The 24,793-nt window shown below is 50.2% G+C and overlaps 2 protein-coding genes across 2 annotated transcripts; both read left to right on the top strand.

Annotated features, from left to right (window-relative positions):
* Positions 1–4,546: 4,546 nt before the first annotated feature.
* On the top strand, positions 4,547–8,382 carry NEIL2 (nei like DNA glycosylase 2). The gene is given in 5 exon segments (XM_036381155.1): positions 4,547–4,779; positions 5,422–5,605; positions 6,363–6,694; positions 7,544–7,740; positions 8,066–8,382. Coding segments are annotated over 5 exon segments (1,263 nt in total).
* A 2,117-nt stretch (positions 8,383–10,499) lies between these two features.
* FDFT1 (farnesyl-diphosphate farnesyltransferase 1) lies at positions 10,500–24,492 on the top strand. Its single transcript, XM_036380340.2, has 8 exons — positions 10,500–10,631; positions 11,580–11,677; positions 15,733–15,916; positions 18,426–18,554; positions 18,950–19,141; positions 19,717–19,893; positions 20,110–20,262; positions 22,862–24,492. Exons 1-8 carry the CDS (start codon positions 10,530–10,532, stop codon positions 23,081–23,083), a joined length of 1,257 nt encoding a protein of 418 aa, XP_036236233.1. The 5' UTR covers positions 10,500–10,529; the 3' UTR covers positions 23,084–24,492.
* Positions 24,493–24,793: the final 301 nt, after the last annotated feature.

The following is a 24,793-nucleotide window of genomic DNA, read 5'->3' as shown; positions in this document are numbered from 1 at the left end:
GGAATTTTTCTCCTGCCCTTAAATCCCACTCAGAGATGCCAGAAAGAGCTCTGCTTATAATGCCAGAAGGAAAAAAAATCCCTGCAGAACATAGCTGCCTTATGTCCCCTTGGTAGAGATTTATTAACTGGATTTTAGCCTTCCTCAAAGCCTGAAAAACTATTTTTGAAACAGAGTGAGGAGCATTTACAAGTCCCTGCTAACAGAACAAGATATCTGATTTCAAAAGGTGAAACTCTGGAGGCTGTGAGGACAGCTTTAGGGGTAGAGGACAACTCTTTAGGGGTAGAAATTAGTTCTTTTGTCCTCCTTTCTGCACCAGAAGCAGAAGTTTGGATACACCAGGTTCTGTGGTCCTTTTCAATCACCAAAAACTGTTGTAGAGCTGCTGTTGGCCCAGGAGATTTTGTATTTTTCAAGCCAGTTCTGGTATCAGAATGGTGAGAGACTGATCTCAGATGAGCATCACCATTTCAGGTGGGGTACAAACACACCATAATTGATGGGTCCCCTTCCTCAGGGCTTCTAATGATCAAATTACAGAATAATTTAACTCAGAAGGGATGAGATCAAGTCTCTCAAGGCCTTGTTCAGGCAACTTTTGAATATTCCCAAGGATGGAAATCCCAGCACCTCTCTGGGTTCCAGTTCCAGTGTTTGCTCTCATGCTGGAAATGTTTTCCCAAGGATCACTGGCAAATTAATTACTCACATTTGGGGATTCCCATGTAAGGAGTCATTGTGGGAGGGAGGCTGAACATGGTTTCCAAGGCCAGGAATCACTCAGAGCCACGTCTTGCAGGGATGGCCAATGCAGGATGACAAACTCCAGAGGTGACAGACCAAGGGATACTCACAGGACAAGAGAATTAAAGTGCTGCCACTGTCAGTTCACTCAGCTCCTTCCAACAAGAGGAGCAATTACAAAATTACAGGTTCCACCTGAGCTCTGCTTCCCTGACTGTGATGGGGGAGGCAGTTAGAGCCTGCTTTGGTAATGAATTAGATACAATTATTAGAGACCCATTAAGGCAAAGTAATTATTGGTTTTATTATTGCTTTTATTGCTAGAGAACCTCATGAGATCCATACCAGGTCCTACACAAATACAGGACCAAGAACTATCCCTTCTCTGAGGAGCAAGAGGGAAGGGCCCGCTCCTGCAAAACACCTCAGCACATTTAAAACTGCATTTGTGGGATTTGCTCCACTTGAGATCATCCCTAATCAGGAAAATGTTGATGCTGAAGGGTTTACAGCACAAGATTTGGGTGTGTCAAACCAGACCTTGGCAATGGCCCAGAGGCCACCAAAGTGAGATGGGCAGATGAGAACCAGGACAAGGGAGCCAAGAAAGGTCATTTAACCACTTCCAAATGTCTTTGCTCTTTGTGGAAGTGCAGTATCTTGATTCACTTCAGTTATTCTTTGTAAATTGATCAGACAAGATGCACAGATCACTTGCAATCTTATGGGCTTGGATGGAGAGGGTGCAATCAGGAGGAGCTCAGGAATAATGCAAGGGAGCTTTAAAACCAATCAACAACTCTCAATGTAACATTGAAGCTGTGACTATGTCAGGGGTGGTGTTTTGTTTTGCCTTTTTTTTTTCTCCCCATGTATAAAGTTTGCAGCTTCCCAGGTCATCTGGGAAGGTCTCATGGAAACAGACGCTTATTTGTAAAGGGGAGAGGGAAACCAACCAACTGAACAAGCTGTAATTATTTAAAGATGTAAAAAAATATCTATTATGAAGTAGTATGGCTACCAATCCACGTAACTTCTACACCTTTAGAACTAATGGAAATAAAACAATGATAATAAAACCAGAAGGTTTCTGCTTGATTCTGTCTACCCTCATAGGCTTCTTGGAGAGGGCAGGGGGTAAATGATGAAATACTGAAAACATGAAATGTACCTGGACAAGAAATGGTGAAGTGGGTCCTGTCCCAGAGAGCTCACAATGAAAAAATTACAGGGAATTTCAAGTCAGAAAAGATGAGATCAGGTTTCTCAGAGCCCTGTTCAGTCAAGTTTTGAACATACCCCAAGATGGAAATCTCACCACCTCTCTGGGCTCCTGTTCAGTGTCTGACCACCCTCACGGTGGAAATGTTTTCCCAAATCATAGAACGTGAAGGTGTTGGAAGGAACCTTAAAGCTCACCTAGTCCCACCCCCTGCCATGAGCAGGGACAACTTCCACTAGACCAGTCTGTTCAAGGCCTTGCTGAACCTGGCCTTTGACACTTCCAGGGATGGGGCAGCCACAACCACCTTTGGCAACCTGCTCCAGTGTCTCAAAGTTAATAATTTCTGACCACCCTCAAAGTTAATAATTTCTTCCTAATATCTAATCTAAATTTCCCCTCCTTCAATTGCACCCATTACTCCTTGTTCTATATAAAATTCCTATTTAATAAATATTAATTATTAATGAGAACAAAAATCTTTGGTAAATTAATTGCCTAGACCTGGGAATTCCCAAGTAATGAGTCATTGCAGGAAAATCAATGTTGAGCCACACAGAGCCCCTTGCTATATGCAGGATTTGGAATGGCCAACACAGAATGAAGAACTCAGAGGTGACAGACCCAGCTTGAAGCAACTCAAAGCCAGGCTGGGCAGGGCTTGGAGCAATCTGGTCTAGTAGAAGGTGTCCTTGCCCATGGCAGAGAGGTGGAACTGGATGATCTCTAAGGTTCCTTCCAACCCAAACCAGTTTGTGACTGTGATTTTAATATAAATGAGGAAAAGCTCCTGAACACAGCAGAGAGGGGAAAAACCCTTGGGGGCACTTAAAAACCATAACGACTGAGATTTTTGGTCTTCTCACTGAGTTTTACTCAGGCCTTGTTCAGCCTGAATGCTTCCAGCTGAACTCAGAGACAGCAGCCTGGAGCTGAAATCAGGCTGTCAGCCAGGGCTGAGCTGTGAAAAACGCCAATCACCTGTTTTTAAAATGTGCTGAGCCACCTCCCACTCTGCAGGGGCACGGCCCTGCTCTGAGCACCCAATCGCCCTGCCAGGTACTGCCCAGCTTCCTCCCCAGTCCAACCAGTTTACAAACCGGTACAGCTGGTGGGGTGAGTGAGATCAGCACCTGGAACCCGCCCATCGCTCCCCCAGCAGCCAACTGGGGAGCTCCTCTGCTCTTTGGGGAGAGGAGGGAGGATCTTCCTCCCTTATAAAGCGGTGGGTGGAAGGGGTTTGGCTGTGCTCCGTCCTCAGTTGAGGGTGGGTGGAGGCAGAGGAAGGGCTGTGAGGAGTAGAGGAGAGGTAATGAAGTAGGGGGGTCAGGCTGCCCATCCTGCTCCCCAAATGGATGCATGGGGAGAGCAGTGGATGAGAGCTGGATGCAGAAATGTGAGGCTTGGGGGAAAAGCAGTGGGTGCCCTCACTGCCCTGCAGTGATGTGGGTGAGAATGGGGTAGAAACTCAGTGCCTGTTCTCTGAGAATGGCTGTAAATTGATGTTTGGTTGAATGTGAGAAGATGGAGAGCTCTGCACCCCCTGACTGCATGTGGAGGGTCAGGGCTGTGCCTTCAAGTCCCTGTAGGAGCCTTGCCCAGGGGTGTAAGGTCACAGGGGGCCTTCCTGCAATCCCTGGGTGCAGGCAGAGCTGGGGTGAGCAGCATGAGCCTTGTCCTTGCTCTGTTCTTCTGTGGGTGCTGGGCCTTTGTCTGGGCACAAGGGCTGGGAATGAGCCTATACAGGGGGAAGGTTTGTCCTGGAGGCCTGGCTCCCTGCCCCAGACCTGCAGAGGTACCAGCTCAGGGACCATGCTCATGGTGAGATGGGTGTCATGCCCTGCACAGGGTTGGGGATGGTTTTCCTCCTCTTCCTCCTTGGAGAGGGGAGTACTGTGAATGAGACTGAAGTGGATCTAGAGTAAAAATGTGAAGTAAGGAGGTACATGGGATAAGGATGGCAGATGCTGGTGGTTCTGATGTGGTGGGGAACAGGGCAGTTTTTCCTCTTGAGGAGGAGTGTTCCTTTGCTGTCAGACAGGCTACAGCTGGGGCAGTGTGAACATTAACACCTTACAGAGCTCCCAGCACTTCCAGTCTCTCACAAGGAGCTGTGGAGAACTGACTTAGCAGCAGTCAGAGCTCTGCAAGTGATGAACTTCCCTGGGATGTGAGCTCTGGGCTCACAGGGCTGTCCTGGCACTCAATCTGTGGAGCCAGTGCCTGGATAGTCAGGGCAGACTCCTTGGATAACCTGTGCCCAGCTGTTTTCAGGGATCCAAACTGCTGCTCGTGCATTTGGCAGCAGAAGCATTTCTTTAGCTCTCTCTTGATCAATGTGCAGATTTTTTGGGTAAAACTGGGGCAGGCCTGTGAATAATCATTACATGCCCTTGAAGGCAGAGGACTAAAGCTCAGTCTTTTACCCTTGCTAAATCTAGTTTTGATGACCAGTTAATATCTGTACCTTGATCTTAAGACATTAAATTAATGTTCCCTAACATGTTTTCCTCTTGAGCCCTTCCAAAAGGGATTTGGTTTGTGCTGCAGCACAGGAATGGCTGGCATGAGGTGGGAATGGCTCTTCTGGTGGGGGGCCCGAGGATTGCTGTTGATTTTCTCATCAAGCTGTCTCAGAGCTGTGCCAGGTGCCTCAGAGCCCTGTACTGAGTGCTGTGGAGCTTGAAGCTGAGCCTCTGATCAGTGCTGGTCTCTGGGTTTAGTCTGCAGGGAGAACTGGCACTGTGGGATGAAAGCCAAGCTGAGCTCTCCTTGTACACCCACAGCCAGCACAAGTCCTCAGAAGAACTGCAAGTAACTGAGGCTTCATGCCAGGAATAACTCCTTATGTATTGGTGTGACTTCCTGGAAGGAGCTGCAGGATGGTGCTGCCTCATCTCCCCCTCACCCAGAGCCTTCTGCTCCCAGATGCTGCTAGCAGAGTGCAGGAATGCTCCCCAACTGGTTCCATGCCATTGCAGTCAGTGGGGCAAGCCAGGGGTAAAGCCAGGGGTGGGGATGTTCTAATTCCAGGGCTGATCTTTCCATGGGAGCAGCACTTCCCATGGTGTATAGGGAAAAAGATGGGTCACTGGCCTGTGCTGATTCTGGGTCACTAATCATAAAATTACAGAGTGGAATGGGTTGAAGGGAACTTAAAGATCATCTACTTCCAACCCCAGTGATGTGGGCAGGGAAACCTCCCACTGCCCCAGGAAAAAAGGGACTTTGGGAGATTCCCGAGGCCAAATTCCCACTTGTAGCTTGAAAACTGCCATTGGAATATGTTATTCAGGGCTGTGTTAGATTAAATTATATATATCTGCTAGGATGGAAACTCCTTCACCTCCCTGGTCCTATTTATCTTCATGGTCTTTACCACAGGAACTTAAGGAGGGAAATTAGGAGAATGTTTTGTGTATTTCTGAGTTGCAGCTTCCCTTCAAGTCTAGGGCAGAGTGTGACAAGGACCTGCTAATCCCTCTGCAGCTGCTGGAGATGCCAGAGGGCCCTTCAGTGAGGAAGTTCCAGCTGCTGACCTCCCCTTTTGTGGGACAAGTGGTGGCCAAGGTGGGGGGAAGCAGCCGGAAGCTCAGCGTGAATGACCTGAATGCCCTGAGGCTCCAGGACTCCCAGGTGAGTTGAATTTGCAGATCCATGACAAGTCTGAGGGCAGAAATCACCATTGCCCCACACCTGGGTGACAGAAGGTGCAGAACCTGTGAATGTTTGCCTGAGGGTTTCACCTGGCTAAGTTCAGATGTCTGTGCTGTGGGTACTTGTCAGAAGTCACACTGGGTCGGTCCTGCTGGGGCTTCACTGGCCTGACACCTCCAGATGATGATTTGGACTTGACTGGTCAAACCCTGGTGCAGCCTCACCTCTGATTAAAGGTGCAGAGCAAAATTAAAAGCACAAAATGGGCCCAGCACAAAGTGGGAAGAGAAATCAGAAGTGATGATGACAAATTTCAAACCCCTGAGTGTCTGTCTTGGTGGGCCTGATGGGAATCCCTGTGAGGGATTCAGAATTGAGTGGCATCTAAGCATCTTATGCTTCAGGCAGGCAAAGAAAGGAATCTGCAAGGATGACCCCAGCTCTGATGGGAATGGCTTGGATGCTGATGAATCCCATGTTCAAGTTGGGCTGATGTGCCCTCTAACAGAGGTTGTAGAAAATAAGTCACTTGTATGGAAACAGCCAGAGGTTTTATCCCTGGAAGTATTCAAAATCAGGTTGGATGAGGGCTGAGCAACCTGGTCTAGTGGAGGTTGTCCCTGCCCGTGGGTGGGGGCTTGGAATGAGATGAACTTTAAGGTCCATTCAAACCCAGGTGTTTCTAGAATGCTCTGATCCTTTATGGATCATCAGCACATCCCACCTCTTTTCTCAGGTTCATGGGAAGAACTTGTACCTGGCATTTGTGGCAGCTGAAGGTCCTGTTGGACCAACTGCTGAAGACACAGCGCTGCAAAGAGAGGCTGCTTGTGGGGCACACTGTCCTGCCCAGGGACAGCAAGGACAGGATGGTATTCCACACCCCCATTCCCAGGATGAGGAGCTGCAGGAAGCCCAGCACTCAAGATCTGAAGCCCCAGAGGCAGCAGAGGGTCGGGGCAATTGGCTGCGCGTCCACTTTGGCATGTTCGGCAGCGTCCGCGCAAATGAGTTCTCGAGGGCAAGCAGAGCCAATAAAAGGGGGGACTGGAAGGATCCTGTGCCCAGGTATGTCCTCTTTTCTCCCAAACTAAATCTGTGTGGGAATGCTCTTAGCCTTGATTTTCTCTGATAATTTTTAAGGCATGAGTGAATGTGGGGTGTGTTCAACCAGAGAATCCACAGTGGAATTGTAGGATGCATTGTGGGGATTTTAGTACCAGCTCTGCTAAGATTTTTATCTTGATGAGAGAATTTTTAGGATGCCAGGCTGAATCATGCCCTAAAATTGCCAGTTTCTCCCTGTTATGTGTTTTTTAAAAAGCCTTGGATAAATAACAAACATCTCATATATCTGGAATCACAGGCTGGAGTGATGCTGTAAAAGGGAGCAGTGAATTGAAAACATGGCTAAGGTTTGTGTCCTGTATCCCACTGGAATTGTACAGAGCAAGGGGGAACAGCTTCCCAGAGAAGCTGTGGCTGCCTTGGAAGTGTCCAAGGCCGGGCTGGATAGGGCTTGGAGCAACCTGGGGTGGGGGAAGGTGTCCCTGCCCATGGCAGGGTGGCCCAAGATGATCTTTGGGTTCTCTTCCAACCCAAACCATTCTACGGTTCTATGATTCTTTTGAATTATGACTTTATTTCCACACGAGTGTTTTTAGACACAGTTTTTTGTGCTACTTTTAATATCCATTTCTCTGATTTGTGAGCTGTCCTGCTGAAGGCTTTGTCAACCAGGGTCACAGGGCAGCTGAAGGAAAAGCTTTCCCCCAGCTGTGTGGGTTCACCACCAAGCTTCATGGCTGCAGTCATTTAAGATGCCACCTTGCCTTGAGACAGTGGCCAGCTGCAGAGTATAACAAGTAGTTCAGAGATGTTTTTGATGAGAGACTCCAACTTCTCTACTTCTCCCAGGCTGGTTCTGCACTTTGAGAGCGGAGGCTTCCTTGTTTTCTACAACTGCCGGATGCTCTGGTGCTCCTCTCCCAGGGCTGATCCTGCTTCTGACATCCTGGCTGTGGAATTCAACCGAGGCCGGGCGCTGCGTGCCCTCTGTGCACCCGATCCCATCTGCTACACCCTCCTAGACCAAAGATATTTTTCAGGGCTGGGTGAGTTCCAGGGAATAGGGGCAGAAGGAGAAATGGAGGAAGGTGGGTGGGATGTCTACAGATGCAGAAGTGCATGTCTGGGCAGTTTTCTCTTTAGTTTAAGAGCTTCTGGTTGATCGTCAAGGTCTGTAACAACATTAGAGGGAAGAGAACCTCTTCTAGTCCAATCCCAGCTCTAAGTCTACTCCCTGGATGCCAGCTCTGGTACAGGGAGTGGTGTTGCTGGCTGTGCTCCTTGAGGCAGAAATCACAAGTTAGAGCCAGCAGCCTGTATTACCTTGATTAGAAATATCCTTGCTGTCTCCTTGTTTCTGGCCCCTTCCAGGGAACATCATCAAGAACGAGATCTTGTACCTGGCCAGGATCCACCCATTAACACCAGGCTCCCTCTTGGCTCTCTCAGACCTGGAGCGTTTGCTGGACTGCGCCGTTCAGTTCAGCTCTGAGTGGCTGCACCACAAACTGCGTGGCCAAGGGCTGCACCCCCAGGTGTACCAGAAGGAGCAGTGCCCCCTGGGGCATCCCCTGATGAAGGGCACTTTTGGACCCTCGGGCGGCTTCAAGAGACTGACGTGGTGGTGCCCTCAGTGCCAGCCTGCGGTGCTGCCAGGGGATGGGGACCCTTCCTCAGTCACTGGGTGATCTGTCCTGCAGGGTGCTGAATGGTCTCTGATCTATGCTCCTCCTTGTCCTAGAAGGTTTCTGTGGTTTCTTTTAGGCTGTTGAGTTTGGTCCTTAGGGAGCTGGCAGAGTTAAATGCTCAGTGGAGGTCCCAGGTTCCCTGAGAGGCTGCAGAAAGGAAAAAGTGGCTGTCCATGTTTTGTTTTGGTTTTTTTTTTTTTTTTGTCACAGTGGCACCACAGTGTAAAGAGTTTGACCAGGTCTGAGGTGCACTGGTCACCCCGTTCAGGTGGCAGTGGATGGGAAGTGTGAAGGGTTAAGCACGGGATTGCTGTGGTCTGGTGACCCTGTCCCTTGACCCCGGAGGAGTCAGCAAAACAGAGGATATCCCTCTGCCTAAGCAGCTTGATTAATTAGGAATTAAATAATCCTGCCTCTGTTTGGAGCTGAATACCTGTGTGCTGGGCTGTGACTGGGTGTGGTTAAACATGAGGGGCTGTTCCCACGTAATCTGACAGGAACAGCTCCCTCCTCCTTCCACATCAACATGTACAAAATAAACGTCAGCAGTGCTTGGTGGAGCTCATCTCTGCACCCACAGGTTTCAGCTTTGTGGCAAACTGCCAATTCCAGATCTTGCTGTAAAAATTTAAAAAAAAATTACAGTGTGTGGCAGTGTTGCATAAAACTCAGGATCTCCAAGGAAACCTGAAAACAGAAAGGTTTGGAAATAGAGCTGTGTCTCTGTACACCAGGTGGGAACTGCTGCTGTCCTCCCTCCCTGGATTTGAGTTTATTTTAATAATAAGTTGTTGACTTGAGCAAAAAAAAATAAAAGCTGGAATTAGAATCAGTGATGTTCATCTCAAGTGTGTCCTTTCTGGCAGTTTCTTTGTTAAAAACTGGGGTGTACATGGAAATTCCAGCTGCCTGGAATTGGTTAACAGCTGCCTGTTGAGGATGGTACCAGTGGCTTTCCTTAGCTGTATAAGTGGTCTCATTAATGGGAGCTGGATTTAAAGATAGATTGCAAATCAGCTGGGAATACTGGAGATAAACACCTCTGCTGTAGGCAGCTGCTTCCTAGGCAAGACTTGCACAGCCTCTCCCTTGGGAACTGAAACACCTTTGAGTGGTTGCAGGTTATGGGATTGCTGAATAAATGAATTCATGCGGTTATGGGGCCAAAGAAGGTGGTTAATGTCCCTTCTGCAGGCCAAATGCCTGTCCAAAACAAAGAATCATAGAATATCCTGAGTTGGAAGGGACCCACAGTGATGATCAAAGCCCAGCTTCTGGAAGAAAACCACTCACAAAAAAGAACCCCAAGAGCTGAATCTTGCACTTTGAAGGATGGGGATGGAGCTGGGCATGTGTTGGGTTCTCAGCACAGGAAGGGTGTGGACTGTGGAAGCCAGTCCATAAGAGCACCATGGAGGTGTGCTCTAAGGGCTGGAGCCCCTCTGCTATGGAGGCAAGCTCAGACCTGGGGCTGTCCAGCTTGGAGAAGGCTCCAGGGAGATCTCAGAGCCCCTGTCAGTGCCTGGAGGGGCTCGGGAGGGCTGGAAAGGGACTTTGGACAAGGGGGAACGGCTTCATACTGCCAGAGCACGGGGTTAGATGGGGTACGGGGAAGGAATTCTTCCCTGTGATGAGCAGGTGCGGGCTGGGATGGAATTCCCAGAGAAGCTGTGGCTTCTCCACCCCTGAAAGTGTCCAAGGCCAGGCTGGACGGTGCTTGGAGCAGCCTGGGATAGTGGAAGGGGTCCCTGCCATGGCAGGGGGTTGGAACTGGAAGGTTTTCACGCTCCCTTCCCACGCCAACCCTCCCGCACCTCCATGGCGGCTCCGCTCCCCTCACGTTCACACGAGGGGGTTCGGGGCCACCGACTCCTTCCCGCTCCGCCTGTGCCGACGCGCGCCTCAGCCAATCAGCGCCCGCCTCCGGCCGTCACACCAGCCGCGCCGCCTTCCTATTGGTTATCGCTGCCCTGGTGCGAGCGCACCTTCGCCAATCGGCGCCGCGCCCGCCCCACCGAGCGATGTGCCGAGCGCTGTGATTGGCTGCAGGGCGGGGCTGGAGCGGCCCCGCCCGTGCCCGGTTAAGCGGCGGGTTGGGGGGGGGCGGCGGGAGCGCGCGGCGGCGGCGGGGTCTGAGCGCGGCCCCCATGGAGCTGCTGCGGAAATGGCTGGGCCACCCCGAGGACATCTACAACCTGCTCCGCTTCAAGATGGGCGGCTACCGCGCCGTCATGCCGCGGATGGACACGGTGAGCGGCGAGGGATGCGCGGGCGGCGGGAACCGCTTCGCTGTCGCCGGTGCGCGGTGCTCCCGGTGTGGAGTGGGGCATGGGAGGAGGAGGAGGAGGTGGGGGGTACTGTCATGTCCGGGCGCATATACGGTGTTGCCGTGGGTGACCATCTCATATCCAGCGTGTATAGGACTTTGCCCGGCTTTGTGTGCCTTGTGTACGCCTCGGTGCTTCCCGGTGGTACCGGCTCCGGGCATCCTATTGCATTGCTCGTACCGTGTGTGCATCCTACCGGTTCCGGGCATCCTGTGCATTGGTGCATCCCACCGGCTCCAAGCATCCCTGCTTTGCCCGGTGCCGGTACCCTGCGAGCTTCCCACCGGCTCCGGGCATCCCTTGCATTGCTCGGTGCCGGTACCAATGCCGGACATCGCAGAGCCCCGGTGCTACCGGAGCATCCCGCAGCTCCAGGCATCCCTAGTATTGGTCAGTGCCAGTATCCTGCGAGCATCCCACTGACTCCGATTATCTCGCGCTTCCCATGCATTTCTCGGTGCCCATACCCGCATTCATCCCCCCACCTCCGAGCATCCCTTGCATTGCTCGGTGCCGGTACCCTGCGCGTATCCCCGGCGCTCCGGACATCGCACGGCCCCGGCGCTGTCCGTACATGGCAGCGTCTCCGGCCACGGCACGGGGCGGGTTAAGGGGCGTGTTTCGGGCCGGGGCGGAGCGGAGCGGCCGCAGCCCCCCAGCGCTGCCGCCCCCATGGCGGCCGGCTCCCGGGCCGTGTCCGTGCTGCGGCGGACACTGACGCTGTCCCCGCCGCGGAAGCCCCCGCGGGCAGCGGGCCGGCGGCGGGGACAGCAGCCACAGCAGCAGCGGCAGCGGTGCGGAGCCCCCCCGGCCCCGCTGCCCGCCGCCCCCCGGCTCCAACCCGCGGCCCCCGGCCCGCTCTGCCCGCAGGACTCGCTGGGATGTGGCCTCCGGACCTGCTACCGATACCTCAACCAGACCAGTCGCAGCTTCGCCGCCGTCATCCAGGCTCTGGATGGAGAGCTGCGGTGAGCGGGGGACACCGGGGGGACACGGGAGAGGGGTGCGGTGACCACCGGCACTGGGGGTTTTTGGGGGGCGGTGGGTAGGGTGACACGCCAACAATGGGGATCCTCGGGAGGAAGTGGGTGCAGCTGTCCCCTGGAACCCCCTGGTGATGGTGGGGGTAAATTTCTTCCCTGGGAGGTGGTGATGGTGGGGGTAAATTTCCCTGGGAGGTGATGATGGAGGTGGTGATGGTGGGGGTAAATCTCCTCCCTGGGTGGTACAATGCCACCCCAACACTGGGCATCCCAGGGAACTTAGTGGCCCCCCAGTTTCAGGTGTCCCCAGGAGCTGGTGGGTGTGATGCCCCCCCAGTACCAGAGCTGGGCCCATGCAGTACCTACCCCCAAACTCCGTTTTTCTCTAGTGGAGCTGCTGGGACCGGCTCCCTCTCCCATCAGGAGCTGACTGGGCTCGCTCAGCTCAGCCCCACCCCGTGCAGCAGGACGTGGGGATTTTCACGTCCCAGCTGGCTGTACCACATCCCCCCTGTGCATCACATCCCTCCCCAAACTGGGTCTCTGGGCTGAGCAGGCTGTTAGACACAGGGCCTGGCACTCTGCCCCGTGTGACACCCTGGGAATGTGTCCTGGCGCTGCCAAGGCTGGCGCTGGACAAAGGCTGGAGGGAGGAGGTGAGGAAAAACCTGGGGTTGACCAAGGGTCTGGGCCGTGCCTGGGAGGTGCTTTTGGAACCAAATGGTGCAGTTGTCACAGGGGGTTTGTTGCACACCCGTTTTTTGCTGTGCAGATTTTGCTGCCCTGTGCAGAAAAGCTTCAGACGGGAATAGTAACAGAGGATGTAAATAAAGCTCAGCTGGCCAAGGGGCCTCATGCCATGTAATTATTCTCCATACAATTCCCTATATTCATTTGACAATTACTGATTTCAGTTTTTAAATCCCCAGTTAATTCCAAGATGGGTTGATGATCAAATTTAGGGGTTCTGGGAGTTGTTGCAGACACATCTGATGGCTCTGATCTGAGCAGTTGCAGGCACCAGCCCGAACACTGGGTGGTCTGTGGGGTTTCTGAGCCCTGGTTTGGCATTTTGGATGGTGCCCCATAGCTGTGTCCAGTGTTTATGAAATGGTGTTTGCAGCCTGGTTGACAGGAAAAGCAGAGAAGTTCAGTGGTTTGGCTGAAATTGCATGGAAAAGTACGAGTAGGGCCAGGAATTAAGCTTTTTATTCTCCATGCTTTTTCTGTGCAGGAATTAAGAAAAAAAATTAAGAAAACACTATGAAACCTGTTAGCAATGTGTCTGCCCTGTGCTTGCCTCAAACTTCCTGCAGTTTTCTTTGTGTTCTTTGTCCTTTAATCCTTGCTCTAGAGCCGTGCAGGAGGATCACCCTTCAGGGCACAGAATTTCTGCCTGGCATCCTAAAAATGCTCTTGCCTGATCTTTGTAACCCAGGTTGGGCAGGGATGGTGGTTGGATTACAGCTGGCTCAGTAGTGCATCAGGAGAGACTCATTTTCAAAGCCCAGGAGTTCTGTTGGAGAATTTAGGGATGAACAAGGGAAATACAAAATAGTGAGGATAGAGAAATAGGTAGAGCCACAGCCTTACAGAAGGAATTAATTTTGCTGGATCAAAAAAAGTGCTTGCATTGATGTTGACCCCTTCAGGGAGTTCAGCTGAGGCCCTGTGGTTACAGACAGGCATCCCAGAAGGGCTGCTGGAAAATGAGGAACTTCTGGAGGAGTGCTTGGGGCAGTGGCCAGACAGGGTGTTGGTAGTTGAGCTGAAATGTCTGGTTCTTCCTTTCTGGTTTTTTTTGTCCCCATGGACCATCTGTTTTGCTGGCCAGAGCCCTGTCCAGCTCATTGCTCCATGGTTGGGGCGTTTTCTGGGAAGGTGGGAGGCTCAAAACTGCAGCTTCATCCACAGCTGAGCCAACAGCATCATAACTGCTGCTGCTGGTGGGAAGGATTCTGATCCAAGCTCACAGCTCCTCTCCTGCTGATGGAGAGGAGAGGAGGGATGCTCCCGCCTCTCTGCTGCCAGTTCCATGCTCCTGCCTGTCTCTGGAACTCTTCAGGATCTGTTCCTGAGGGTCCAGCACAGGCTGTATGTCCTGGCAAGGAGGAAGGAGACCTCCTCACCTGGGCAGGAGGGAGCTGCACCCAGGACAGGGATGAGCTTGAGCTCTGGAAGATCCAGACTTGTACTTTGCTTCCATTTGTGCCATGGGTCTAAATTCAGTATGTGATGGAAGTTAGGGAGACACATAAGGTCTTTATGCAGAATTGAAGTTAAATAAATGTTTTAACTCTGCTGGGTTCTGGAATTACTGCTGGCTCTTCCCTGGGCATGATGCCCATGTGAGAGCTGCCTCTGAGATGGCATTTCCAGGTTCTGCTCTGCCTTTCTTGGTGGCTCCTGGAAGCAGATTGGAGCCTTGGGCACTTGCATCCTGTTGGATGAACATTTACAGCCTGGCTGGAATGGAAAAACTCAGTCATGCAAAGGAACAAGAGCACAAGAGCTGCTCATGTGGTTTGACAGAGGTGTTAAATACCCTTCTAATCAAGGAAAAATAGCCAAATTTAACAGTATTGGCTCTAAGAGCAAGTCAGTTTTCCCTGGGTGATTGTCATTCCAGGAGTGCAGCACTGTCACCTGGTAATTAGCATTTAAGCAGACCAAGCTACTTTCCATTTGTTAAACAATTAATAAATGCCTCCTCTCCTTGGCATATATCCCTGTGCTCATGGAGATCTGGGGATTATTTTATATAAATCCTGGAGTTGCAAGAGTTGCAAACAGCATTTCTTGCCATCAGGACTTGGTTTTTTGTGGTGGTTTTTTTTTTTTTTGTTGTTGTTTTTTTTTGTTGTTGTTGGTTTTTTTGTTTTTTGTTTTTTTTTTTTTTTTTTGTTGTTGTTGTTGGCTTTTTTTCTTGTTTTTGGTTTGTTTTTTTTTTTTATTGTTTTTTTCTTTAGCTGGAGAAATGTGGATGCAGGGATGGGGAAGGAAGCAGGGATAGGGAAGGCAGGGGTGGTGGCTCTCCAGCAGCTCCCTGCTGGGATGCTGGGACACATAGGCTCTCTCCAGTGTCTTGCTCCTGGAGATATAAAATACAGGGTGATTTTGGCTCTTTCTGCCAGTCCTAATGTCCCTGTTGCACAGTGTGACCCCTTTATTTCCCCCCAGCATGTGTATGGGGGGGGAATGTTTTACCCCAACAGGGTAAAAAGTGTGCAGAGAAGAGGGAATGATGGGGAAAACTTACCTGTTTCCTCCCTTCCCTATTTGACATTTGCATTTCCAAATAAGCTGACCTTGGGCTCTGTCCTCTGGGTCCAGGTGAGCGCTGGCCTTGCTTGCAGGAGTGGATCTTCCCTGCTCAGGGAGCTCACAGTCTGACCCTTCCCTGATACACATCTCAGAAACCCCAAAATCATGCTGTAGTTCCCTGATACACATCTTAGAAACCCAAAAATCATGCTGTAGTTCCCTGATACACATCTCAGAAACCCCAAAAATCATGCTGTAGTTCCCTGATACACATCTTAGAAACCCAAAAATCATGCTGTAGTTCCCTGATACACATCTTAGAAACCCAAAAATCATGCTGTAGTTCTCCTCATGAGGGAAAATCCTGGATTTCCTATGGATTCCCATGGATGACATGAGCATCCCCTTGGATGTGAAGGTCCCGATGCTGCACAAGTTCCACTCTCATCTCTATCAGCCAGACTGGAAGTACACATCTGAGAAACACATCTTAGAAACCCCAAAATCATGCTGTAGTTCCCTGATACACATCTTAGAAAACTCCAAATCATGCTGTAGTTCCCTGATACACATCTTAGAAACCCCCAAATCATGCTGTAGTTCTCCTCATGAGGGAAAATCCTGCATTTCCTACCCTGGCTGGTGTCTTCCCAAAGGCACCTGGCAGTGCCAGTGTGTGACACACTGAGCTCAAAGTGCCTCTGCTGAAGGCAGCTGCTTGTCCTGCCTCCTAGGCACCCCCAAGTAAAAGCTTACTGGTTTTTCTCCCTTTCCAGCCATGCAGTCTGCATATTCTACCTGGTTCTCCGTGCCCTGGACACTGTAGAGGATGACATGAGCATCCCTTTGGATGTCAAGGTCCCGATGCTGCACGAGTTCCACTCCCACCTGTACCAGCCAGACTGGAAGTACACAGAGAGCAAGGAGAGGGACAGGCAGGTGCTGGAGGACTTCCCAACGGTAAGGCAGCCTCCTCCTTGCTCCTGATGGCACCTCTGGGTGCCTGCAGAGCTTGTTCAGTGCCACAGAGCTCCCCAAGGGCCCCATCACCTGCCTGTGGGGCTGGGTGCCAGGCTGGGGTGAGAAATTCAAACATTGTGCAATGCTGTGGGGCACAGGGGATCTGGCTGTGGAAAAATTCCAGCTCTGGAAAGTGTCTTTTTTGCCTCCTCTGCTGGAAGAGCAGATGACCATTGTCTTGTGGAGAGAGATTTGGGGTTGTTACAGTGAATTGTATTTGTGGCGTGTTCTGATGAAGGAAGGAATGATGAATTTGACTTAATGTTTTTAGAAGGATATTATATTATATTATATTATATTATATTATATTATATTATATTATATTATATTATATTATATTATATTATATTATATTATATTATATTATATTATATTATATTATATTATATTATATTATGGATATTTATAGAATGCTAAAAAGATAATAATGAAAACTCGTGGCTCTTTTCAGACTCTCTTCACAACTGAGCACTGATTGGCCAATGAGTCAAAACAACTCACACCAGAAACCAGTGAAACAATTACTTGTAAATAAACAGTCTTTAAACACATTTCATATAAGCAAAACAAAAGTTAATAAGAGAATTATTGTTGTTGTTTTTTTTTTTCTCTGAGGCTTCACAGCTTCTCAAGACAAAACTCTTAGGCAAAGAGATTTTTCAAAAAATGTAAACGTGATACCTGTGTGCACAGTGGGAGGTGTCCCTGCCCTCTGGTAGGGCACAGGGTGGAATGAGATGAGTGTTAAGGTCCCTTCCCACCCAAACCATTCCACAACTCTGTGATAAAAAACAAAAAGCACTCTCACTGTAATTAGTAACAATATTGTGTGGACTTTTTTATTATTGAGCTGATTTTTAGGGTTTTTTTCATCGCTCTGTTTAGGAAAAAAAATGTAATAGTTCTGGTGAGGAACATCTCATTTTCAGAGGATGTTCTGTTTTGTTCAGGTTTTTACCATTTTTAATTTATTCTGCCCTATTCAGGCTTTCCCTAGCAGTGGGAACGGGGTAGTGGTTTGGAGAACTGAGATGTGTTGGGAGTTCTGATGCTCAGGTTTGGAGTGTGGAGTGCTATAGGGGATGTCTGTGTTGGGAATCTGGGTAACAAGACTGTGGGTAGGGATACAGTAGGTAAGGCTGTGGCTTGGCTTTAGAGGAGCTTTTGAGAAGGTGTTTGTGGCACTTTGCTGTTCTCTTTTGGTGTATATGTTATTTATTTGTGGCAATCCATGCTCAGGTATGATTTTAATAATTTTTAGTATTTTAAACGAATATTTTAATAATTATTCTAGTAAGTATAATTTTACTTAATATTTTGATGACTATTATTTTAATATTTTAAATAATTTTTAATATTTTAATAAATCAATGCTCAGGTATGATTTTATTCATTTTAATAATCATAAAATTGTAGAATCATGGAATTGTTGGGTTGAGTGGGACCATAAAGCTCATCCCATTTCATCCCCTGCCAAGGCAGGGACACCTTCCACTAGACCAGGTTGCTCCAAGCCCCATCCATCCTGACCCTGAATTTTCTGGGGGGCATTCACAGCTTCTCTGGGCATGCTCTGCCAGTGCCTCACCACCCTTACAGTGAAAAACTTGTAATAATATTTCCTAGAGGTGCATTTGCAGGCTGTGCTCCTCTTTGAAGGGGACTGAAGCCACAGAGGCAGAAGCAGAGTGAATACATTTATTTTACAGACAAACCCTTATTGCACAAAGCCCCTAGGCTGGCTGCAGTCCCCCACTGATGGAGAATAAAGCTTAGCACAGTAAAACATGATGCTCCACAGTTTTGGGAAAAGGAGGATGCACTTTTTATTATTTTTTTTTTTCAGTCTGAGACAGTGCAGGTGTCCCTGCCCATAGCAGGGGGGTTGGAACTAGAAGACCTTCAAGGTCATTTCCAACCCAACCCACTCTGAGATTCCATGGTCACGTTACTGGACATGCAGTAGGAAGATTTCACACTTCCCTCACTGCTTGATGCCTTTCCAGTTGTGCCAAATGTGTGAAGCTTGAGCTGGAGAGGCTGGGGAGAGCAGAGCACCAGAAACCTCCCACGGGTCTTTTCCCGTGGCTGGTGTGATGGAATGCTCTCAAATTACAGAGGAAAACAGCTCTGTGTACCAAGTGCAGTCAGTTTTGTCCTGCAGCTCCCAGATGATACCAGTCCAAGGCCACAGAGCCTTCCCAAAGATTCTGCTGTGTCTGATCTCCTGCCAGAGACCATCCTGTTTAGACTGGGAACAGGCTTAAGCCTGAGCTCCAAGGACCTTGAAACAGCTCAGGTTGAGGGAGTTGTCCCAGATCTCCAGCCAGGGCAGGATTAGAGCCTGGTAAACAGTATTTTTCTGATTTGTTAATAAATGTTGAGCTGTGCTGTTTTTTTTTTTTTTTTCCTTCCTGAACACTCTCTTTCTGTTTTTACCACACTACAGATCTCCATGGAGTTCAGAAAACTGTCCAAGGTCTACCAGGATGTGATTTCAGATATTTGTCACAAGATGGGTGTTGGGATGGCAGAGTTCTTGGAGAAAAAGGTGGATTCTCAGCATGAGTGGGACAAGGTGAGTCAGCCCAGACAGAGGAATGGACTGAGCATGAGCAGGGTCATGGAGTTAAGGTTGGAAAAGCCCTCTGAGATCATCAAGCCCAACCATTCCACCAGCACTGCCAAGGCCACCACAGAACTGTGTCCCCAAGTGCCATATCCACAGGTTTTTTTTTAACATTTCCAGGTAGGGCCCACCTTGTCTCTATGGAAGGAGTAGACAGACCATCTCTGTTGGGAAAAAGTGTTTTCATTGGAAAGCTGAGACATCCCAGGGAGAGCTTGCATCAAATGAACTGTCGATTTCTTTTTGTAAAACTCACTGTGGCAAACAGGCAGCTCTTTGTAACTGCTCCTTTTATCTTGTTTTTTTTTTCCCCCTCCTTTCCCAACTTGGCACCTCCTTGGCAGTATTGTCACTACGTTGCTGGGCTGGTGGGGATTGGCCTTTCCCGTCTCTTCTCTGCATCAGAGCTGGAAGATTCCATCGTGGGGCAGGACACAGACCTGGCAAACTCCATGGGCCTCTTCCTGCAGAAAACCAACATCATCCGTGACTACCTGGAGGACCAGATGGAGGGAAGGGAGTTCTGGCCCAGAGAGGTGAGGAAAAACCTCATAAAATTGCTGCTGTTGGCTGTACATCTTCTTGGCAATGACACTTCTGATGACAGCTGGCTGCAGCTCTCTGGGTAAAGATGTGGGGACAAGGTGATGTCACCACACACTGCCAAGAGCTACTTAGGCAGCTCTTTCTCCTCTCTGTAGGAATGAGGGAGGATGAGACTGCTTGAGATCCCAGGAGGGTACTCAAGATCTCCCAAAAAGCAGGATCAGCTTTGCCTGTGCCTGACATGACATCCAAAAATTTTTCTCCCCCTTTTGTGGCTCAGCTGTCTCACAGAGCATTTCTTGATGTGTGACTCACCTTTTCCTTGCCCTCCCTAGGAAAGATGTGGAGATGAGTTTCACCTTCCTCCTTTACCATCTCTTTGTGTGCACCAAGGCCACTGTCACATCCCCACAGCCTGCCCTTCCTGCTTTTCTTTACCCCACCAAAGCTCCAAGGCTGTTGTGTGGGGGTTTTTTGGTGGCTCTTGTTGCTCTCCCAAGACCTGCTGTCTCTCTGATGACATCAATGCACCCTCCAGCTCAGGAACACTTATCTTGGTGTTTAGGTTTGGAGCAGATATGCCAAGAAGCTCTCAGACCTTACCAAGCCAGAGAACATCGACGCGGCCGTGCAGTGCCTCAATGAGCTCATCACCAACGCCCTCCACCACGTCCCCGACGTCCTCACCTACCTGTCCCGCCTCAAAAACCAAAGTGTCTTCAACTTCTGTGCTATCCCCCAGGTGAGCCGAGCTTCCAAGTGGTTCCTCACCCTCTGCAGCCCAGCTGGTGAGGAGCTGGAGGTGGAGGAGGTCCCGTGTTGTTGGTTTTTTGCTTATTTCTTGGCTCCTGCCGTTTCTGCTGTTGTTGAGGTTGTGGCTCCACTCCATGGATGTCACTGTGGACAGGGTGAATCTTTGGCAAGTTCCTTGCAGTGCAAGTTTGCTGTCTCTCCTCAGGTGATGGCCATTGCCACGCTGGCTGCCTGCTACAACAACCAGCAGGTGTTCAAGGGGGTGGTGAAGATCCGCAAGGGCCAGGCCGTCACCCTCATGATGGATGCCACCAACATCCAAGCTGTCAAAGCCATCATGTACCAGTATGTGGAAGAGGTAGGCTCAGCAGGTTGTTTTCAGCCATTTCTGGCTGTTCCTGTCCCTGTTTTTGGGGAGGAGTTTGGAATACATTGGGATCTGTTAATTTTATCCTTGGCTCAGTGGTGGTGGGGAGTGGTGATCATGATGTGGTTTTGGCTTGGACCAAACTGTGCTTGATGTGTTCCCTTGAATGTTCCCTGGGTCTTGGTGTGTGTCTGGACTGGGGCCAGGGGCCTCCTGGCCTGGACCAGCAGTAATGTGTGACCAGGGCAGTGCCCATCCCCTTGACCCAATTCTGGGGTCAGTTCTGGGCCACTCACAACACAAAGGACATTGAGGGGCTGGAGCATGTCCAGAGAAGGGAATGGAGTTGGAGAAGGGGCTGGAGCACCAGGAGTGACTGAGGGAGCTGGGAAAGGGGCTCAGCCTGGAGAAAAGGAGTCTCGGGGGGACCTTATGACTTCCTGCTGACTTCAAGGTCCTGTGGAGATTAAAAGTTCACATGGAAAGTCAACTGGTGGGGGGTTTTATGGGAAAAAAACACCCCCCTCCCCAAAACCCAATTCCAGTGAAGGCTATTAAATAAAACTACTTCACTTCTGCAGCAGGGAGACCCCAAACCATGGGTTATTAGAGCTGCCCTTGTGAACTGGCCAATCTCATGTCCCACAGCAAGGGATAGGGACACTGCAGGGCTTTAACCAAGGAGAGGGTCTCTGCTTGAGCCCACCTTGCTCAGGCTCCTGCAGAGGAGTATCTCAGAAAGCCATGAGAAGAAAACCCCAAATGCCCCAGAATCAGGTGATGATGTGGCTGTTCCAGGCAGGAATGTTCCCACTGGTGTCCGGTGGGCCAGACAGCGAGTGAGGATTGCAGGATGGGAACCCCTGATCCCAGTAACACCACTGCTCCCAGTAACACCACTGGGACTCGAGGGATCACGTCCAAGGCCATGTGGTCCATGTCCCATCATGGGGTGCCCTCAAGAGGCAGCTTGGCTTAGTGCACTTCCCGAGGGAAGTGGGAAAGGGATGGACCCCCGTGACCCTGTTCAGGGGGAAGAGACAAGGAGCTGACTCCATGTTTCAGAAGACTTGATTTATTATTTTATGATATATATTTTATTAAAACGACACTAATAGAATAGAAGAAGGGGTTTCATCAGAAGGCTGGCTAAGAATAGGAAAAGAAGGAATGAATAACAAAGGCTTGTGGCTTGGACAGAGAGTCCGAGGCAGCTCACTGTGATTGGCCATTAATTAGAAACAACCACATGAGACCAATCACAGATGCACCTGTTGCATTCAACAGCAGCAGATAACCATTGTTTACATTTTGTTCCTGAGGCCTCTCAGCTTCTCAGGAGGAAAAATCCTAAGGAAAGGATTTTTCATAAAAGATGTCTGTGACATCTGGCCCCATCCAGCTGTCCCTTGCTTCATGGAGCTCCACCACCAACATCACTCTTGGCCCTCAAAACTTCAACCTCCTCCCATTTTCCTCCCTTAAACTCCCTGTGCCACCTTGAAATTTGATATCATGTGCTGGCAGCACAGCCCGACCGAGAAGGAGAAGGAGGGAGTGCAGTGGGGGCACGGTGAGAAGTCGTGGGAGTTCTGGGCAGGCAGAGCCTGAGATTTTAACCCTTTTCTTGAATAATGGAAACCGTACAAATACTGATCCTCCTGGATCTGAATGAGAAGAGAGATAGAGATGAAATGGAGGAGGAAATGGGCAAGTGTGATGAAAGTTCATGCAGGTGAAAGATGTCGGAAGAGTGGAGAAGAATCTTAGGTGGGAGGAGGTGATGGAGTGGCCTTTGTCTGGACTTTTCTTGTATAGCCACGGACAGAACCATGTTTCCTGTGACACAGAGGCTGCATTTAGGGGGAGGCAATGGCTTGGAGCTGAGAGAGTGCAGTGATGTTATGGGAGTGCGTGAATAGAGACAACGGGTGAGGAGGGTGGTGGTTGGTGCCCTTGATCTTCAGTGGAAGAGAAGATCTCTGTTCTTAAGACCCCTCAGCCCCAGGGGGTGAAATTTAAGGGGGACAGGTGTCCCAAAAGTGAGAGACTGTGCTCTTTTTGGAATGAGACAAAGCATCCTTAAAAGGAAAACCCTAGAAGCAGCTCTGGTCCATGCGCAGTGGTGAGAGCACTGGACATGGAAGGAAAAGGTCACAATGGCAAATGATCTCTGGGCAGTGCCACGAGTGACAGGGAAACACAGGAGGTTTCAGCTGTGTTTCCAGGGGCAGCCTATGGCACAAGGGGGACTCCTCACTCCTCGGTGAACTGAGAATTGATTATCTAAAGGGTGGTGATGGACTGAGAGTTGGTGATTTGAGGGATGGATGTATTGGAAATTTGGCGGGGGGAGGAGGAAATGTTTTTGGAAGGTTTTCATTTTTCCTGTGTGTTTCTTTTTACATCTAGTTGCAGTTTAGTTAATAAACTTTTCTCTTCTTTATTTCTAAGTGGGGGGCCTGCTTTGCTTATTCCTGGTCGTATCTCACAGCAGACACCAGGGAGAGTGTGTTTTCGTGGGGGCACTGGCATTGCGCCAGCCTCAGGCCGTGACAGAGCCCTAACTCCTCCTCCCTCCTCCCTCCAGATCTACCAGAAGATCCCGAGCACGGACCCCTCGTGCCACAAGACGCAGCAGGCGATCGCCGCCATCCGCGCCGCCAGCCTGCCCGGCGGCCCCATGGCCTCCCGCCACCACTACTCCCCCATCTACCTGTCCTGTGCCATGCTGCTGGCAGCCCTGAGCTGGCAGTACCTCAGCACCCTCTCCAAGGCCACCGAGGAGTACGTGCAGGCAGGGGACAACTGAAGGGCCCTGGCCGGGCGGGGGGAGAATGGTGGCAGGTGGACGGCAGAAGGTCCCCTGCTGTGGGAGTGGCCCAGCACTGGGATGGTGACAAGGATGGGACACTGGGGAGCTGCAGCCCCCTGGGGTGACAGTGTGGCACTGCTGGACTCCATCCTCGCTGCCCTTGCTGGCTGCAAATGCTGACTGGAGTCTTAGTGTTTGGGGTTGAGTGGTTTTTCCCCCCCTTCTTTCCTGTTTACCTGAATATTTTTGGTGATTTATTTTTTGTTTGTTTTGTTTTGTTTGTTTTTTTTTCCGTTAGGATGGTTTGAAATAGAAACTCCAGTTGTTTCTTTTCTTCCTTGAGATTTGAGGCATCTTTCCAGGTCAGAGCTGAGCAAACCCCTGAAGGTTTTGCCTCCCTTTCTTAGGCAGCCTCTTCTCCCTCACCTCTGGTGCCTGCTCCATGCTTGAAAGATGCTGCTTCAGCTGGGAGAGGAATGTGCTTCCTTATCCAAGGAAAAAGCTCTGGCCACTTTCTGGCCCTCAGTGATTGGCATCCTGCAGCCTGGAAGCAGGCAGATTGTAGCCACATTTCTGTTGTGCTGAAGGATGCTGAAATGAGCCCTTTTCATGTTAAATATATGAGAGGTGAGGTACTCTGTCCACCTGAATGTGCCCCCAGCTGAAAGGCAGCTGTGCAGCTGGGACAGATGGCCCCTGCAGTGACACAGATCTCGTTTCAGCAGTGGGGAAGTGGTTAAAATGGGAAAGGAGCTGCCAGCACAGCCCTGAGCTCATAACCCCAGGCCTGACCCCACAGCAGGCTCTGGGCTCTGCACTGACCCAGCCCCAGGGCATGGGTGGCAGAGCAAGGCAGGGGAGTGAGGGTTTGCACCCTGCTGTCCCTCATGGGATGCTTTTTGAGGGGGGCATTGCTCACCCTGGAAGGGAGGAGTGATCCCTGCCAGCAGCTGGGAAGGCTGGAGCCACCAGGGGTGACCAGGGCAGGTTTCCCTGACCCACTTGGCTCTGGCTCAGGCTGATGTGTGAGCTGCAAGAGGCTCCCACTGCTGTCTGCAAACACATCAGGCTGGACTCACAAGAGGAAACAGCACTCTGAAGGCAAGTCCTGTTCTCCTGGGGTGGATTGTTGTTTGCAAGGTCCCTACCCACCCCTTTTAAATGCTGCTTTGCTGTCCTGAAGGGAAGGAGAGCCCATGTCCTGGTCTAGGACAGAGCTGCCAGGTGCAGGGCGGTGGCCTCTGCAAGGCCAAGCCCCTGTGGCCAGGCTGTTACTCAGAAGGAGAGCCCCTACTCCACAGTTCCTGGTGTAGATTTAAGCTGTTGTTCTAAAGAAACTCGTGGTAGCTCTATTTGTGCAGCTTCCAGTCTTGTTGAAATAAAAAGTTTTCTTTGAAAAAAAAAAAGTGCTGGGTCATCTTTTTCTTTTTTTATTTTAGCTGTCATTTCTTTTACAACAGTAATTTCCCCACAAGCCGTCCAGCTCCAAAAAAAAAAGTGCTGGATCCTCTTTTTTATTTCTTTTCCAGCTGTCATTTCTTTTACAACAGTAATTTCCCCACAAGTTACAAGCCCTCAGCTCATGAAATTCCAGTGCTCCCTTGGTGACAACTCTGAGTATCAAAGTTCAGCCCAGTGTGACAGACCTGGGGGAAGAATTTTAACCAGAGGGACAGCTGAGAGTCCATAAATTCACCTTGAAGGGAG

Source organism: Molothrus ater, chromosome 3 (genome assembly GCF_012460135.2).
Source record: "Molothrus ater isolate BHLD 08-10-18 breed brown headed cowbird chromosome 3, BPBGC_Mater_1.1, whole genome shotgun sequence".
Classification (NCBI taxonomy): Eukaryota; Metazoa; Chordata; class Aves; order Passeriformes; family Icteridae; genus Molothrus; species Molothrus ater.
Note: the sequence above shows the minus strand (reverse complement) of the source record. Positions and strands in the feature narration are given on the sequence as shown.

What these genes read in the sequence shown, in the direction of transcription:
- FDFT1 (XM_036380340.2), top strand. Translation starts at nt 10,530, where the DNA reads ATGGAGCTGCTGCGGAAATGGCTGGGCCACCCCGAGGACATCTACAAC. An exon ending in GGGAGTTCTGGCCCAGAGAG is followed by an intron (nt 19,142 to 19,716) that starts GTGAGGAAAAAC and finishes CTTGGTGTTTAG; the next exon opens with GTTTGGAGCAGATATGCCAA. An exon ending in TGTACCAGTATGTGGAAGAG is followed by an intron (nt 20,263 to 22,861) that starts GTAGGCTCAGCA and finishes TCCTCCCTCCAG; the next exon opens with ATCTACCAGAAGATCCCGAG.